We start from the raw sequence: 18,485 nt of genomic DNA, 5'->3' as shown, positions 1-18,485 counted from the left end.
TGTCTTGGTCCTCCTCAGATCCACAGCCAGTTCCTTTGTCTTTGCCACGTTGAGCTGCAGATGGTTCTGCTCACACCATGTGACAAAGTTATCCACAACAACCACAATGTGAGAACTTTAATTATATTTTTTTAAATATATTTTTTATTCATGCAGTATTTTCAAATTGTGATGCAGATGTAATGCAGATGTAATCACTGTGAGGAGGCCAGTGAACTAATTTGTTTTGAAACTGTGAATGTCGGCCTCTGTTGGATAAAATGTGTAACTGCAGGTTACACTTCACATTTATTATTGGACTGTTTCTGCACTGTGGGACACTTTATGAAGTATTTGTAAACCTTGATCCTGAAACAGGAGTAAATGTGACAATTAAATATTGAGAAATGATCCTTCACTGGTCCAGTGTTGAAGTTAGAGTTGTTGTTCTGTCTTGTGTAAAAAGCACACACACCTGAACTGCTGCTGATCTCATCTGAAATAATAATTCAACTCTGTTCATGTAATTTTTCACTTGCGCTTTTTAAAAAAATATTATTTACTGAAACAAAAATAAAAGGTTTCATTGAGCCATTTTGTCTGTTATTGTCTTTGATTATCTGTCACGTAAAAATACAAAATAAATTGTAGACTAGTCCATACCCATTAGTGTCTTTGTCACCTTCTACCTATGCCAATCCTCAATGCCTATGTGCAGTTTCACATGGATTGACCACGTCAGTGAGGAGAAAAACGTGGCACACACACACACACACACACAGACACAGTTTTCCTCATTATATAGATTTTAGTAGTCACATGAAGACATTTATCATGAATGGATTTTGAATGTGATTTTTGATTTTGGTCTCACTTTTAAATTTGGAGCTACATCTCCCATAATTTGGGGGATTTGGAGAATGGAAACAGGAAGTGTTGCTGTCATCTGGTTTATTTTAGCCTATATTTGTTTACATTTTGTCAAACTGGCGCCATTTAAAGCATGTCGAATTTACTATGAGCACCTCGTGCTTGTAACTGACCCACAGATTTACAGAGAACCATCACTGGATTTCTTTGATATTGAAGAAAACTTAAAAGTGTGATTTTTCTCAGGCAGGTTCTGAAGTTATGGTGCGTCTTTTCCCTGTGATCTCTAGGCAGATTTATGGGTCCAGTTATTATCGGATAGCCTGTCATTCATTTGGTTCTTCTTCGAGTCATTTTGTCTGTTGTGTTTATATCTTCTCTCCTCCATCTGAATTACAGCCAAATAACATCTTTCATTATCTGTCATGTAAAAACACAACAGAAACTGTAGTTATAACCTCTCAGAGTCTTTCAATAAAACGTGACATTTAAAGCTTCTGAGGGCAGAGCAGGGACAACTTGTCCAGTTGGTCTCGTTCCTTTGAGTGACACGTGCTCACCTCACACAGGTAAAACATTTTAAGTCCATACTTAATCTCAGGTAAGTTTCCATCCAACAGTTCAGCTTTAAGACGCTACAAACTCCTCATGCTGCTTCACTTAACACGTTTGCTTCACCCCGTCTCACACCTGCTGCTCATCACCTGCACCTTACCTACATCACCTGTGCTTTGCTGTTATAGTGCGCCACCCCGTGGACAAACAACAGAACTGCATCTATGTATATGAAGTCAACATTATTTAAACATGAATTTAAACAAAAACAAAGAATGTTATGTGGCTTTTTTTGTAGAAATAACCAGGACCAATCTAAAACAAAATATAAAAAAAAATATACAAATTATAATGATATAAATATATAGAAATATTATAAAGAATACGAGAGGCGAAATGTCTTCAAGAAACGCAAGCAAGTCCAGTTGCCTACGATATAGCACTTCTGAGTTTAAAGAATATACAATTAAAAATAAATACAATTATTATAAAGAAATTATAAGATATATGCTTACCCTACATAAACTATACATGAGGTATAAAAAACAAATAATTCTTTATTTTCTTTGGTATTTTTTTCTAGTTCATATATGCGTTGATGATTTCTGGGTGATATGTGTGTTGGTGTTATTATTATTATGTGACAAAAACTTTATGCAGTAGCTAGTCTGGGTGCATATCTAGTAACCAGCATGCCTTAGGGCCCGTCATAATAACATGCACTGGGGCCTGTTGTAACCACTTTACACCACTGCATCCGAGTGAGGTTGAGGGATCTTGATGAGTTTGAAGGTCCAAAGTTTCTAAATTATTTTACTGAGTGAAATATTTTCTTTATAGAAACATAGCAGAGAACCATAACAAAGTCATCAATAACACACATGGTAGTCCTCATAATTTTTGTTGGTTTTCTAAGTAATCTACCAGTAGATGCCCCAAATTACCCGACTTTACCTGAGTAGAAACATGAAGCAGAAAATAGAAGTGCCTCAAAATTTAACTTAAAATCAGTATTTGGATTAATGTACTTTCCATCATTTGCTTGTAACAACCTAATGAAAATAAACTGAATACACCTTTTCATATAAATAAACAGTTTTCCCACAATATAATTGTCTTTTTATTCACATTATCCAGTTGCAGTGTACAAAATGTTCACTTGGTGTCTCTGCATGACAACAGGAAGTTAAAGTAAAATAGATTTTTAAAAACCTGTCCCTCTGTGAGACAGTCTGTCAGCAGGAAGCTGCACATTCACGTCACATATCTGAGGTTTTCTGTGACATCTGTCATCAGAGTTATGACCTGAAGTCAGGGAAGCTTACATTCATTCATTACATTCACATAATAAACTGGTTTCTTTGTTGCTGCAGTGATCACAGCTGAAGTCACAGATTACAGGAGGAGACAGTACAGTGTACATCTCATATTATACCACAGTTTAAAGCATGTAAACACTGTGAGGTGGACGGTGAGTTAGGTGGAAAACTTGTTTGTCTTGATCTTATTAATGAAAAGAGGTCATTTACTGTAGCGCCTTCAGTGTCATAAAGTGCTTTAGAAATAAAAGGATGGATAAAAACATTAAAATACTGAAGTGAGGTGTGAAGACGAGTCATAAAAGTATCACAAACTTGATTTGAAATGATGACAGCAAATTCATAGAAAATCACACAGTTAGCATCTGAGGATAAAATCAGTTCATTTCTGACAACCTGTGGAAGTTTTTCACAGCACATTTTTCTGCCATGATGGACGGAACAAGAGCACGTCTACATGACGAATACAAAAAAATATACAGGTCACAGGGTGAAAGGGTGAAAAACACATTTAACTCATGCATGAGCCGTGATGATCTAATCCATCAATTCAACCACTTAGAAAGGATAAAGTCACTGTCAGTTTATGTTAACATCCATCCATGACCACGTTTATTCATTGTATGTGTCACTAAATCAGCTTGAGACCAGCGTGATTTCAGACTCATGCTTTGGATCAAGCAGAACAGAACCAGCTCTCATAGAAACATGAAGCTGGTCAACAGTCAACAGAAACAATCTGATGTTGACAATCACATTTCTGTTTTTCTTTCAGACTTCGTCAAACTGTTGACACAAGCTTCAACATGTCTGTCCATTCTGCCCTGATTCCTCAACTTCCCCCCTCAGGTATGTTTTTTTTACTCTCCACCTCCCGGACCAGTTTGTCCAGTAAACTCCCACCAGACAGATTTTACCAGCAAACGTCAGAGTGACGGAGGGTCACTGGATGATTCCTTACAGCACTGCCCATCACAGTCAGTCAGTATTTAAATATGTGTTTTGTATTCTCATCATAAAGTTTCACATTACAAATAAACAAAAGTAATAAATTAATTATCACTGGACATTGTAAATAACTCCTGGCAGGACGGCAGTCGTGTGCATTTTATTTTGAGTGTTTATCAGTGACCAAAACTATCTGCACAAACGTTCAGTCAAAAGATTTGATTTCCCTTAGAACTAGTCTTTAATGAATCAGACTAGTAACATGAAATGTTTGACACTAGAATAAATAACAGCCCAGCCGCATGAAGAAAATGTTGGCATTGTACGATTCTGCAAACCACATTATGTTTGCACGATTCACATGAATCATATAAATGTTTCTAAAGTGACGTAGTGTGTGAGCTGACTCTGTCATCAGGAGGTGGAGGAGATGGTGAACGGCGAGAGACACCTGCCAAGCTGCAGGTCACTGTTCAACACCAACAAACAGCAAAACCAGTTGTTTCTTAGCGAGTCATTGCTGCATTTTCAGCAGCTTTTTCAGCTTTTTTTGTCCATCCTCCTCAGTGCCATGAGAAGAGGGTGTTTTTCATTGAGACGCTGCTACTTTTCCAGCAGGTATCATACCTAAAGCTCCAGACCACTGTTTGAGAACAACAAACAACAAAACCAACTATGTTTAGTGACTGATCGCTGTTTTGAGAGTGGGGATAGTTGCATGAAAATTGGTTGTTTGTTATGGAGACATTGCTGCATTTCAAGAGGGGATTGTGCTTAAAGCTGCAGATGTCTGCCAACCACTGTTCAAGACCAACAAACAGCAAAACGGGTTGTTTTTTAGTGATTCATTGCTGTTTTTCCAGGTGGGGTGGTTGCACAAAAAGTAGCTATTTTTTATGGAAACATTGCTGCATTTTAAGCGGGTTGTGCCCGCCACTGTTCGAGACCAACAAACAGCAATACTGGTTGTTTTGTAGCGACGTGCTGCTGTGTCTCCAGCAGTGATAGTGGCATGGTTTTTACCAAGACATGTCTGTGTTTCCAGCGGGGATTGTGCCCCAAAATCAGGTATTCTTAGCTAAAACATAATCTGTTCCTAACCATAACCGAGTGCTTTTCTTGGCTAAACTTGACCACACATAAACCACAGCGTTGCTGAAACATAAAGTAATAATCTACAAATATATCTGTGGTTTGCAGAAACAATACCAGTATTTTTTCTGGTGACTGGGTCGATGTGACAGTATAGCATGTATCAGCACGGCCACAAGACACACAAACAACAAAGTTGTTCTTTAAAGTTCAGGTGTTGTTGGAGGTTTGACCTCGTCAGTCTTCTTCATGCATCCTCAGAAGGAGGTGAAATTAAACTCTGTAGCAGCTGCAGCCCAAATTATCACCCAGGCTTCCTTAAAGTGGAAAGCATTGAAATGTTTGAATACTAAACTGAGATAAGGCACTTTTCAGTTAACATCAGGACAAAATGTTTTCTCCGGTGCAGAGTCGCCCCTGAATGTTGTGACGGGTCTCAACACGTCTCATGCAGGAGAAAGAGGGACGTTTTCTGTCGCTACAGCTGAAGAGCAGCTGTAAGGTTAAACAGAGCTGCTGGGATAATTGGCACAGTGTCGCTGTGGCTCTTGTTACAGTGTTTGTTAAAGGCTGTAACATATTTGTGGTGACAGCTACACACCTGACACACCTGAGGTTTTAATTTCTTTATTTTAGCAAAGTGCTGCCTCCGCCCAGTTATTAACTGTGATTACTTCACCACTTCTTTATATCTCATTATATAAACAGCTGTACTAATAATTAAACATCATCCAAAGCCTTTCTCTTGAAGACCTGCCCTCAGCTAACAGCTGTCTGTTTCCTTCATATAGTTAAATGTAAGTTCACCAGCTCAGCAGATGAGGACGGACTGAGAGTTTCTCAACCTTTCATAGTTTGCTCTGATTGAATTTGTAGTTGTGCCCAAAATGCCAACTTTCATTTTCTTCTTCAAATTTATGGTTGAGAAACTAAAAGTGCCACATTTTCACTCTCAAATCACGAGACTGGAGGAAATGTTGAAAAAAGGAGAATTACAGTTAAACATACAGTCTGTGCATGTTTTACCCCTACAGCTCCATATTTTCAGTATTTTTTAAAATACTGGATTTAAAAATCTCAGCCACTGTATTTCATACTCAGATTCTTAGCTGCACTCGGTTGTAATAAATTGCACTTGATGACTGGAGTCAGTTTTGACCTACAGTGCAGCGAGGTGACCTCAGTGTGACAGAAAACCCTGTTGTTGAGTGTTTAACACTTTGAAACCTGAGAGCAGAGCAAATTTGTGAATCCTAGGATAGTGAAGGAATAACCTGCCCTCTGATTGGCTGACTGCCTTCGTTTGTCGGAGTGGTTAGGATAAGAATGTAATGAGTCAGTCAGAGGCAGAGTAAGGCCAGTCCTTCGCCACCCAAGGATTCACAAATTCATGAGAGGGAATGTTTTATATGTATAAACATCAATGTAACAGTTACTGTGTATGATCAGCGCGTTGTTAACAAAAATTAGGACATAAACCACATGAAAAATAGAATAAATTTGGAAACAACCTGAGAAAATTCAGTCTCGTTGATCAGTATATTAAAAGGACAGTCCACCCCAAATCAGAAATAGATATTTCTCCTCTCACCTCTGGTGCTATTCATCACTCTGGATAGATTTGGTGTGAGTTGCTGAGTGTTGGAGATATCAGCCATAAAGATGTCTCCCTTCTCTTCAGTACTAGATGACACTCAGCTTGTGAGCAGTTTCATGGAGGAACTATTGTCTTTCTACTGAACTACACCCACCAACAGTATCACTGCACAGAAGGAAGTGTGTATCTACTCATGGATGAGAGGCTCGTGCTCGTGACAGGGCCAGACATTAACCACAACAGCCTCCTTGTAACGTCAGACAGACCCTCCAAGCTGTTGTGTTGTCATGACTGCGACACTTAATGCAAATTCAACCAATCCCCATGAATTCTGAGCGACCTTACAATTTTACCTCAACTTCTCCACAAATTTCATGTCGAGCAGTTTCACGTAGGAACTATTTTCTTTTCTACTAAACCACACTTGTCAACCGCAACACAGAAGGAGGCGTGCATCTACTGCTCGCTCACCTAGCACTGCTGACCTAAGCTAATCAGCCCCTCCAGAATTTGGGTTTTTTTTGGGGGGGAATTGTTCTCGGCAGGTTTTCAAAAAACAAAAAAAAAAAGTGTTGTGATGTTTTTAGGCTTTTTTTTTTTGTGATGAAATTGTGGAGGCCAACTACACAAATAGCTGTCATTTTGTGTATAATTCACTGAATTAATAAAAAGTCAAAGGCAACTTGAATAAAATTGTTTTGAGTTTGTCATTTATACACGCATTACTCGTTACCATTGCAATCTGCACATTAAATCGAACTTCAGCATGTGCAACAGATGTGCTGCAGCAGCCTCTGTCATGCTGATCTGTCTTGTTTTTTGTTCTCAAAGTGTTTCAGTCTACAGCTTTGTTTTGTTGTAGATATGTGTTTTGTGCCATCTAGTCTCATTATACACAAGAGAGGGCAGACATCTCTTCAGCCCGTATCTCCAGCACTCACCAATAAATAGCACCACAGGTGACAAGAATTTTGATTTTGGGCTGGTCTGTCCTTTTAATGGGTCGTACAGATGCTTTTTTTGTGCCCTCAGATTCATTGTTTTTAATGTAGATGTGCAGAAGGCACTCTCAAACGCCAGTGCGATGCCATCGTGGCACACACGCCTTCCCAAGTGCCTGTTTTTCAGGGTGTGACGGCTGCACCCTGACATAAACTGAGCACAACTTTGCTCGTCATGTGGTGCGTTTTTGCACCACATGACGAGCACCGACCAATCACAGCTGACAGATATCTTTCCTTCTTGAGTAAATATCAGTCTGTGATGAATATGAAGTTGATCATGTTGGTCACATCTGTCCCACAGACATCAGCTCTGCACTCAGGATTTCAGATAAATAGGCTACGATACGGTGCTTTTTGAGGTTGCTTAGTAACCTCAGACGCAACCTGCTATTGTGCTCTTGAAAGTTGGCACAGAAAAGAGTACCCATCACCTGACCTTGTGTTCTCCAGGCGGTTAAAGACGCGGCATGTGTACAGCTCCTAAGTCCTTCTTTAGCTGCCCTGTTATTTATAGATCAGCAGTATGGACCCGGCTTTTTAAAGTCCTTCCAGTCAGCCACGCGGTCCCTGTTTCCATTTACAGTTGTGGCTATCAGTCTGGAATAAGCACAGCGACTGTACATCACAGGAAACACCTGAAAATACCCCCAGTTTGGAGGGTCGGTGGGAGGGATGCCCAGGTGCTGCATACACAACCCCAGATACACGTCTTCAATGTAGAAAGCTTTAATGTGTCTGGACGCCTCCACGAGCTTTTTAGGGAGGTCAAGAGACAAAACGTAGCCCAGACCCAAAGCGTAACGAGGGTACTGTGGCTGAGGGTAAAGCTCCACAGGGAGGAACCACTTAGACTTCGGATTTCTCAGGACCATAGCTCCTCTCGCCACGAGTCCCGTCATGTAGTTTGACTTTGGAGCGTTCAACAACATGTTGACGAGATTGTGCACGTTCAGAAACATGTCTGAATCGATCTTCATGGCATAAGAGGCGCTGGAGCAGTACGAGTCCAGCCACTCCATCATCACCATGGTCTTGATGGTCAGGTTCTTGTAGCAGTCCAGGAAGTTGCTCTGGAGCAGGTCCTGATGCTCTCTGCTCTCCTGCAGCAGCTGCTCGTGGAGCTGCGGCGCTCCCTCACCGCTGTGCAGCCCCAGCATGAAGAACAGCTGCACCATTTTGCCCAGTACCAGACTTTCACTTCCCCAGGTGCTGCGGATGATGTCGCGATGAGCCCTGTTGCTGGGCGCCAGAGGAACCATCAGAACCAGGAAAGGCTTCTGCTGCTCGCATTTCTTGGGCTCGTTTATAATGAAGTGGTACTCATACGGGTATTCCACGACGTACGGGCCTGGAGATACATAAGGAACCGGTGTTGGTGGCTCGGTCTCATTTGGTGTCGTCAGCTGAGTCACCACAGAAGCTTTTGTAGGCTGTGGAGTCGTGGTCGATGTGTTGGGCTGTGAAGTGGTGGTCGTTGTGCTTGGCTGTGGAGTCGTTGTCATCACATCTGTCACCTGAGACAATGACATATTCCCAGTTTGAGGGAATGCACTCGAGCTGGTCTCAGTTGGTCCAGATCCACCTGTTATGTTGCTGGAACCAGTCGTGTTGGCAGAGAAGACGTGTTGTTGCTGACTTTTGAATGGATTCCACCACTGGCTGGGGTTCCAGTCCGGCTCCATCTCCTCTCTGTTTGTGTAGAGAAACAAAACTGCAGCCAGCACCAGGATGAAGATGAAAATGTGACGCCGCGACCGACTACACATCCTCCTGCTGTCCGCCAGTTTCCATCCATCCACCATCCCCTGACTGAGAGCAGAGACGAGACAGTGAGACAGACACTACTGACATGTAGTACATTTACTCAAGTACTTGTACTTTACTTGAGTATTTCCATTGTATGCTACTTTAAAACTTCTAATCCACCACATCTGAGAGGGAAAAACTTTTTACTGCGCATTTATTTGACAGCTTTAGTTACATTAAAGATTCAGTAAATTAATACAAAATACAAATAAACAAATTATGGATGATGTATTATTATTGATTAAACTACCCAGCAGTATATAAAGTAACTGAAATCAGCTCCACATTCACACATTAATGCATCAATAATTATAATACAAAAAAATATTATTTTGAAATGGGTTATTCTGCATAATGAGTGATTTTACTTTCTGAACTTTAATTTGATACAAATACTTTTGTATTTCTACACTGTAGTATTTTTACTGTTTAAGTACAACTCTGATTCTAAAAAAGTTGGGACGCTGAGTAAAACATAAATAAAAACAGAATGCAATGATTCATAAATTATTTTTTGACCTATATTTGGTTGAATACAGGAGAAAGACGGGATATTTAATGTTCCAACTGATAAACTCAGTCCATAGGTCTGTATGTCTCATTCTAGTGATATCTCAAGAACACCTTTAGGAAATGTTTTCACATTTGGCACAAATGTTCACAACGTTGATTAGATTTTGGTGGTCAAAGGTCAAGGTCAGTGTGACCTGGTCCATCTCATTCTTGTGAACGTGATATTCCAAGAACACCTTGAGGGAATGTCGTCAAGTTTGGCACAAATGTCCCCTTGGACTAAAGAATGAATTGATTGGATGTTGGTGGTCAAAGGTCAGTGTGACCTGGTCTTTCATTCTCGTGAACGCAATGTCCCAAGAACACCTGGAGGGGATTTCTTCAAATATGGCAAAAATTTCTCCTTGGACTAAAGAATTAACTGATTAGAATTTGGTGGTCAAAGGTCACTGTGGCCCATCTGTGACCTTCTTGTGAGCGTGACATCTTAAGAACACCTTGAGAAAACTTCTTCAAATTTGGCACAAGCGTCTCCTCGGACTATAGAATGAATTGATTAGATTTTGGTAGTCAAAGGTTAAGGTCAGTGTGACCTTGCATCTGTCCCATCCTTGTGAGCACGATATCTCAAGAAAACCTTCAGAGAATTTCTTTGAATTTGACACAAACATCCACTTGGACTGAAAAATGAACTGAATTGAATTTTGTGGTCAAAGGTCAGTGTGACCTTATAAAACATGTTTTTGGCCACAACTGAAAAATTCATACACTAATTCTGACAAAACTTGACGTAAATGTCTAACAGGTGAAATAATAAAGGTCAGAGGTCAGCTTGACTGTGACATCATCATGTTTTAACGTCATATCTCAGGAACAGAAGGGGAGACATTTGGTCAGATACTGAATTGGTGACTCTAATCTTGAAACTGTGCTGATTGTATAGATCTTCTGTGCTGCTGAGGAAAAGATGTATATGTGGTATCCGTGTTTACACAGACAAGTAAGACAACTATAAGTGCAGCCTGACAGGTTCTCAGAGGCATAGATATCTGAGGTGGTAAATCTAGTTTGTAAATATACGCTCATTCTGAATTTGAGGCCTGCAACAGGTTCCAATAAAGTTGTTACAGATGCCTGTTTCCCACTGTGTGACATCACCTTTTCTTTAAAAAACCCTCAGTCAGTGTTCGTGAGCTGAGGACACTAACTGTTGAGGTTTCTCTTGCATGATATCTGACTTCAGTGTCTCAACAGTCCGCGGTCTCTGTTATCATATTTTGTGCTTTATGATAATGTTCACACATGTTCAGTGGGAGACAGGTGTGAGACCATGATGCCATGGGCACTAACACACCTCCATACCGTCACAGATACTTTGAACTTTGAGCTGGTAACAATCTGGATGGTCCCGAAGGACACGACGTCCACGATGGACTGATATGACCACAGCACACTTTTCCACTTTGTGTGCGTCCGTCTCCACCTCACATAGTGACCGTCTTTGCTTGACACTATCACCTGTTACCAGTTTACCTGTTCCAGGTGTTTTTGAGCATTCAACAACTTGCACAGTCTTTCTGCTGTTCCAACTTTTTAGGGACATGCAGGCTCCAAATTCAGATTAAGTATATATTTATAAAAAAACAATAAGGTTTATCAGTTTGAACATTACATATCTTGTCTTTGTAACGTACTCGGTTAAATAAAGGTCCAAAAGGTTTTTACAAATCATTGCATTCTGTTTTTATTTACGTTTGCACAGCATTACAACTTTTTGGAATTTGGGTTGTAAAGTACTTCTTCCAACACTGCAGTACTTCTGCTTTACTTAATTAAAAGGTCAGAGTACTTCTTTCAGTGCTACAGTATTTCTATTTTACAGAAGCAAAAGTTCCAGGTACTTCCTCCAACATTGCAGTACTGTTACTTTCACTGAATTAAAATATGTGATGACTTCTTCCACCCCTGCAGTATTTATAAAGATAACTAATATCTGTTTTTAGTGTTTCTACAGTCAAATTTACAGTTTTTAAGTATTTGAATAAAAGCTATAAAATGTTTCTCAGGCTGAAACACAGGACCTGATTTAAGAATAACAGATAAAATGTTGTTGCTTTTACACATTTTTTAGTTTTTTCCCTCATCATTAACAGCCCTGCTTCCTCTTCAAACACAAAAAGCTTCAGGAACACAGAAAAATTAAAACCGAACACGCTGACATACCTTTGCCCCCCCTGAGCAAAGACACTCTCCAGCATGTTGACGCTGTCCCGTCCTGAGATGTGGGTTGTCGTCCTTTAAGATGTGCAGCAGAAGAAAACGTCACACTGAAAAATTCATGACAGGACTTTGAGGCGTTCAGTTGCAGTTGAAGTGTGACTACCTGTTATCTGTTACCACAAACTGGAATAGCAAACAGCTTTAACATATTCCCAGACGTTAATCCAGCCACATCCGGCCATCTCTGTAACTGACTGTGCTCCTCTTGTGCTGCTCTAGTTGTCGAGCAAGCTGCTGGCTGCTCAGGTAACCATGGCACTGTGTTTTTACCTGCGGGGGAGACACACCTTTGTTTGCTCCACCCCTCGGTTTCCCCTCAAAGCCAGTGTAAAGCTGGATAATCCTCCAGAGGCTCTGGGAACAGCTGTGTGTGTGTGTGTGTGTGTGTGTGTGTGTGTGTGTGTGTGTGTGTGTGTGTGTCATAAATGTACTACAGACTTTGGCAGCATTACTTTTATTTATTATCAAACCCTGGTGGTAAAGTTGTTTCTATTATTTCATAACTGGTGGTTTTTACATCCTTTACTTAAAGGGACAGTACTGTGTATGATCAGCAGGTTGTTAGCAAATACTAGGAAGTAAACCACATAAAAAAAATAGAATAAATTAGGTAATAAGCTGAGAAAATTCAGTCCTGTTTATCAACATATTAAAGGGACAGTCCACCCGAAATCACAAATACATATCCTTCCTCTGACCTGTGGTGCTATTTATCAGTCTGGATACTTTTGGTGTGAGTTGCAGAGTGTTGGAGATATCGGCTTCACAGACGTCTGCCTTCTCTCCACTATAATGGAACTAGATGACACTCAGGTTGTGGAGCTCAAAGCGACAAAAAGTACATTTTAAAATCTCAACATCAATGTCTCTTTCCAGAAATCATGAGCTGGTTACTCAAGATAATCCACAGGCCTTGTTGTGAGCAGTTTCATGTAGGAACTATTTTCTGTCTACCAAACTACACCTGTCAGTAGGGATGGGTCCTGAAACCTGGTATGAAATGGGCCCCGGGGCCGAATTAATAAAGACTGTGGTATTGATTAGCTCTGACCTTAACGGTTCTGCTCTCAGTACTGGAGAAATTCAGATGATATATTTCTTGTTACAGAAATGTTATCTGTACAGTTTTTATCTCACTGACTCTGTTTCTAATTTGCAGTTAATCAAAGACATTTGTCACTGATGCATTTTTGCGATTATGCCTCACAGCCTGCTGCATGTGCCCGGGTCCAGAGATGGGCAAAAATACATCAAAATGTATGTTGATACAAAATACCAAATACCCCTCAAATAAATGTATCAAAATAAAATACATGTATTTTGTATTTTCAAATACAGAAAATACTTTTTTCTTTTTCTTTTTAGCAGCGACCCGCAGCTCTATAGGTCACTCTGTCGGTCGGTTGATTGGTCGGTTGGTCGATCGGTCCACAAAGCTTTTCTTGAATAACTCAAAAAGTCCTTGACCAAAAATGCTCAAAATGTACATGCTGCAATTAGAGACCACAAGTAACTATGCCACAAAGAACAACCATGATTCATCCATTAATGGCGTGATAGTAGCAAATTTGCGATTGTTTTCTCACAATTTGGTGAAGCAGAGTATTCAGGTTTGGGCTATAGGATACACACAAAGCTCTGGTGAGCCCCACAAAAAGGCAGAACAGTCACAGAACTAACTAAGTGTAACTAAGCAAAGCCATTAAAAGACAACAACTTGATTATGTATATATATATATTTATTAACCAGACTTAGCAGCCCATACATTTATTTTTTGTATCAACAAATAAAATATTCACAGACACTGTGATAATAACATATGAATAGCATTAGGCCTATGTGTACTATAAAAGTCATACAAATAAAAACATCAAGCTCTGCACAGAAAAATGAATAAAAAATAAATGGTTAATGAATACAAAAGTGAACACGTAGGCTAACGTAACAACAAGTGAGTAGCCTATACATTTCTCTCTTTCGTTGGCCGGTGGGATGGTAGTAGGGTTAGGGTTAGGCTAACTTGGAGCCCTGTGTTCAACTTTTTTCAAATGAAAAAGAGAAAAAAAGCCAGGGACATGTAGGCTACACTAAAAAAAAAAGAAAAAAATATTGTTACATCCAATATTATAAGAATGTGTAGCCTATTATTTTTGTTTTTTTATTCATGGAGAAAGTATTTTGAGTATTTTAAATACAAGATTACTCCACTCAAAAGTATTTTGTTACAAATTACATTTGCTTTTTATCGGCCTTATCAAATACAAATTACAAAATACTCAAATGTAATTGAAATGCGTATTTTAAATACAAGTAATAGAAAAACTGCCCATCCCTGCCCGGGTCCATGGTGAGTTCAGGGACACCAGAGATAATGAAGGCAGATTACCCCAGTCCGAGCTGCCAAGGTGCGTCAGGTGCCATCAGAGTCTCAAAACATTCCTTCAGAGATGTCTTTGAGATGGCGAAGGTGTCAACCTTGACAACATCCCCGTGAAGGACATCAGGTTTCTTTGAAAAGTCTTTGAAGGGGGCTTGGTGCTTATTCTGGCTCCAAATGGCATCACTGTGTCCATAGCGGCGGTGTGTTACTCAGAAATAACAGATTCTCTCACTCTCAGTCCTTTATCAGATTCCCAGTGATGATGCTTTCATGATGTTTTGTAACGTTTTTTTATGACCCTTTTTTTTTTTTTTTTTTATGTGTTAACAGTTGATGTGTTTGTGATACTCGTTTAGGCTCATTTGTGCAAAGCAAATTCCCCTCAGAGTTTAAATGTTTAATTTGTTCATTCATTCATTAACTAGAATCAGTTGTTCATCAGAGCCGTGTCATGAGCAGCAGCAGAACATGTGAGACCATATCATTTATCACAGATCAGCAGACACTGTCTCCTCCCTGAATGACTCACTCTGCCTGAAACTCTGGACTCAATAAATGACAGTGATGTGTTTACCTTAAAGCAGGTGTGCTGATAAAATGACATGATGATTAATTGACGAGCCATAAAGTGGAAGCAACATTTAAAAATACAGAAACAGATATTGTCTTACAGGGGGAGTTCTTCAAACTAACTTCTCCATCTCCATAACTTCGCCACCAGGTGTGTTATTTAATTAACGGCATGTTATGCATGTGACCCACCATGGGAGATTTAAAAAGTAGCTGTTAGCAGTTAGCAGCTAACTCAAAGGAGCCCGGTCTCACCCCGAAGTTTTTGAAATCTGGCACTTGGGTAGTGACTTGTGGCGTCAGAAACCAACGAAAAAGGTGTCAATGCTGGCATTATACACGGCCGGTTGCCGTTATAGTTTAACAACCTCCACCTCCCTGGCACACTGGACCATAATGCAGCCCTTCCAAAGCTGAGTTATTAATCAGACTACCAACACTTCCCCCTCCACATCTCCACAGGGACAAAGTTTAACTCCTGGTGGAGGAGGTGTGTTGTGTATATAAACCTGCGTGACCTCTCAGAGGAGCTGGTTGAAGTTTTAACTCCACAGGTGGACTCGCTCTCACCAGCGTGTCAGCTGACAGTTTCTTAAAAACTGAACGTTCTGCTGCAGGTTTGGGGAAATCATTGACCAACCTGGAAACAAGGAGCTGCTGAGTGACCACACAGGGAAACACCACTAACATGATTTATAGTTGAAGGGAATATTGTAAGTGGGAGCAGAACATGTGTGCTGGTTTTTATGCAAAGAGATTACGAATGTTGACATTTACATGGCAGTAAATTCAAATCCAGAGGTGCATCATGAGGTCTTTTACTTAAAGGTGCAGTGTGGAGGATTCAGAGGGATATATCAGCAGCAGGAATGGAATATAGTATTAATAACTGCATTTTTATTAGTTCATTTATTATGTTTTTACTTGTTTAAAGCGCTGTTTCGGGATTTTTTTATGTCATCATCTAAATGCCAGTGTCTGTTTTTATGGTTCACTTATAACATTAGTTAACATACTTTGAGTCCACTGCCAAAAACAGTGGAAGAGTGAATCTTTTTCCTTTCTGCATTTCATACATAAATCAGGTATAGTTTACTGTATTCATTGAGCTTTTCTGGGGTTATATACGTTCACATCAAGCAGTTAAAATGCAGTAATTTAAGAAGCGTGTTAACTGTTTGTGACTGTGCTTTAGTACAAGCCCTCTCCCAGTCCTCAGTTTTGATGTTTTCATGCAGGTCCTCTCTCCATGCCTCTAAATGTGGGCGGGGCTGTCTTCACTCACTGCTCCTTTTTTGTGCCCCTAAGTTGTTGTTTTTTCCATGTTCAGGATCATCACTCACCTGCCAACCAGCTTCACCTGCACACCACGGACCCTGGACCCCAATTATTCCTGTTCCTTGTGACAATAAGGCTTCTTTCATCCTCCCCATCCTGTGTCCTGCACTTGGGTTTCCCTCGTGTTCGTAACAGTATCGTGAATCTCTGCACATTCCTGCACAAACTACCACTTCTGAAAACTGCACAGCTTTTTACATTACTTCAGATCCATTGTAAAAATTCACTTGCTGACACTTGCTTTTATTTTTTAATGTCATGCACTCTCATTATGTTATGCACCAATTTCCCAAAGCACATTCCTTCTTTGTGAAAAAACTTAATTAGCAATAAACTGGATTCTGATCTTAAAAAGGAGGTTTATGTTGTTTATCTCCTTTTTAATTGTTTATTGTAGATTATATATATATATATATATATATATATGTGTGCATGAAGCATGTATAGATATACAATATATATATAGATCTATACAAGCTTCTGTTCACAGATTTTCTGTTGGAGACGGACAAAGCAGTGCAGAGATTAAGTCCAGCAAGTTTGTGTTATTTGTCTAAGCAGGTTCTGTGTGTTTGTAGGTCTGACAGTGATAACAGAGGTGGGTGGAGGCCGGCGGTGTGTAAACGCTGCTTTCAGACACTAACAATAAAGAAGAAAGTTCAAGTGACCAGAGCTATACAAGTCTTTGTTACGTGATCATCCATGTCCTGTTCAGACCAACAGTCGGGTTTGAACCAGGGAACAGTTCCAGACCCTGAAACATCTCATCCAGTAATCAGTCGACCTGAACAATGGCCCCAGTTATATATTAGGTGTTTGCTTTGTGACACAGCGACTCTGCTCATTTACTCTGATGATTAAATAACTTAAAGTTTATCTTAATACAGTACTGACACGCCCATATGTACACTGAAGGAGTTATTTGAAGCTGCCGTCGTTCCTCTTGTCCACAGCGGCTCTAAATAGATGTCTTTCTAAAATGACTTCAGTGTCAGTGACGGGAAACCAAATCAAAATACCCTTGTGACTACCCTCTGGTGGCTGTGGCTCAGAAGGTAGAGCGGGTTGTCCACCTATTGGACTTATCAAGAAGAGAGTCTGAAAAAGAGTCTGACAATAAATGAAATATAAACATGTCACTAGCATTAAGGCTCATTTATGCTCAGCGTTAAATACAGATCCGGATACGGACGGAGCCTTCTGTCCGTGCTCCGCGTTCATTTCGTCCGTATTTCTGCACGTTTCCATAAAGCTTACGGATACGGGCCAAACGGAGCAGTACCACCGGGAACCGTGGGGGCAGTGTTGCTGTCACTACCCGATACGTAGCTCTAGTGAGACACGAAGAAGAAATAACAATTCAATTTCTCTCATCGGCAGTACTAGAGAAAAGAATTCTCCGTCCTCCAGTCGCGATGTATTTAACGGCCTCACCGACCACCGCCTCCTACAACGCTGCCTCTGTTTTTGTCTTTTATGCAAGAGGTACATTATCAATATCTCCTCCACAGTCGCCATGTTTGTTTTTGAGTTTGTTGTTGTCATGAACTTTTGACACTGGGCTGCCTCCTGGTGGATATATTGGTTAACATCCATGCCAACGTAAAGGGCGCATGGAAGTATGTGGGCAGTGACGGTAACATCGTTTGAAATGGACGTATACATTTTCGTATGTAAAGGGAGCATAAATGAGCCTTTAGGTGTCACAGCAGGCTGGTGGTCAGTGGTAGCACCTGGTCTAACCTGTGTAAGGGCAACAACCGAAAGTTTGCTGATCCAGCAAGGAGTCGGGCTGACTGGGGGTCAGTCTCCAGAGCTGCTGCCTGCTCTCCCCTCAGTGAGGTGGTCTGTAGTGGCGGAGCGTGAAGCGGTGGACACACTGTGATTCGAGGCTCTAACTAATGTTAGCCACACAAACATGAATTTGAAGCTGCAGCCGTGAGCCTTTGGCTCAAGTTCGGCTAAACTATTAGCAACATTTTCTCTCCATCTCTGAAACACTTCGCTGATACTGACGTGTGTTTTATTTAGTTTATTTTCAGACTTTCTTTCAGACTCTTTTTTAAAAGTCTGTCTTCCTTTTTGGGTTGCTTTGCAGTGCAGGCAGTTGTTGTCAATGCTGGAACAGAAACTTTCTCCACAATTGTGCACGCACATCTACATTTGTAGAGGAAACGTCCTCTGGCTGAAACAACCTGTGATTGTCCAAAGTCTTTCATCACGAACTAGATTT

General features: G+C 40.4%; 1 protein-coding gene across 1 annotated transcript; it reads right to left on the bottom strand.

Annotated features, from left to right (window-relative positions):
* Positions 1–3,550: 3,550 nt before the first annotated feature.
* LOC126387962 (beta-1,3-galactosyltransferase 2) lies at positions 3,551–12,189 on the bottom strand. Its single transcript, XM_050040784.1, has 2 exons — positions 11,907–12,189; positions 3,551–9,173 (listed from the first exon to the last, which is right to left on the bottom strand). Exons 1-2 carry the CDS (start codon positions 11,939–11,941, stop codon positions 7,880–7,882), a joined length of 1,329 nt encoding a protein of 442 aa, XP_049896741.1. The 5' UTR covers positions 11,942–12,189; the 3' UTR covers positions 3,551–7,879.
* Positions 12,190–18,485: the final 6,296 nt, after the last annotated feature.

This window comes from Epinephelus moara, chromosome 1 (assembly GCF_006386435.1).
Source record: "Epinephelus moara isolate mb chromosome 1, YSFRI_EMoa_1.0, whole genome shotgun sequence".
NCBI lineage: Eukaryota > Metazoa > Chordata > Actinopteri > Perciformes > Serranidae > Epinephelus > Epinephelus moara.
The sequence above is the reverse complement of the archived record's forward strand: the minus strand, read 5'-3'. Positions and strand labels throughout refer to the sequence as shown.

Coding starts and splice junctions, on each gene's coding strand:
- LOC126387962 (XM_050040784.1), bottom strand. CDS start 11,941: ATGCTGGAGAGTGTCTTTGCTCAGGGGGGGCAAAG. Junction 9,174..11,906: donor TTTGCTCAGGGGGGGCAAAG/GTATGTCAGCGT, acceptor CTCTGCTCTCAG/TCAGGGGATGGTGGATGGAT.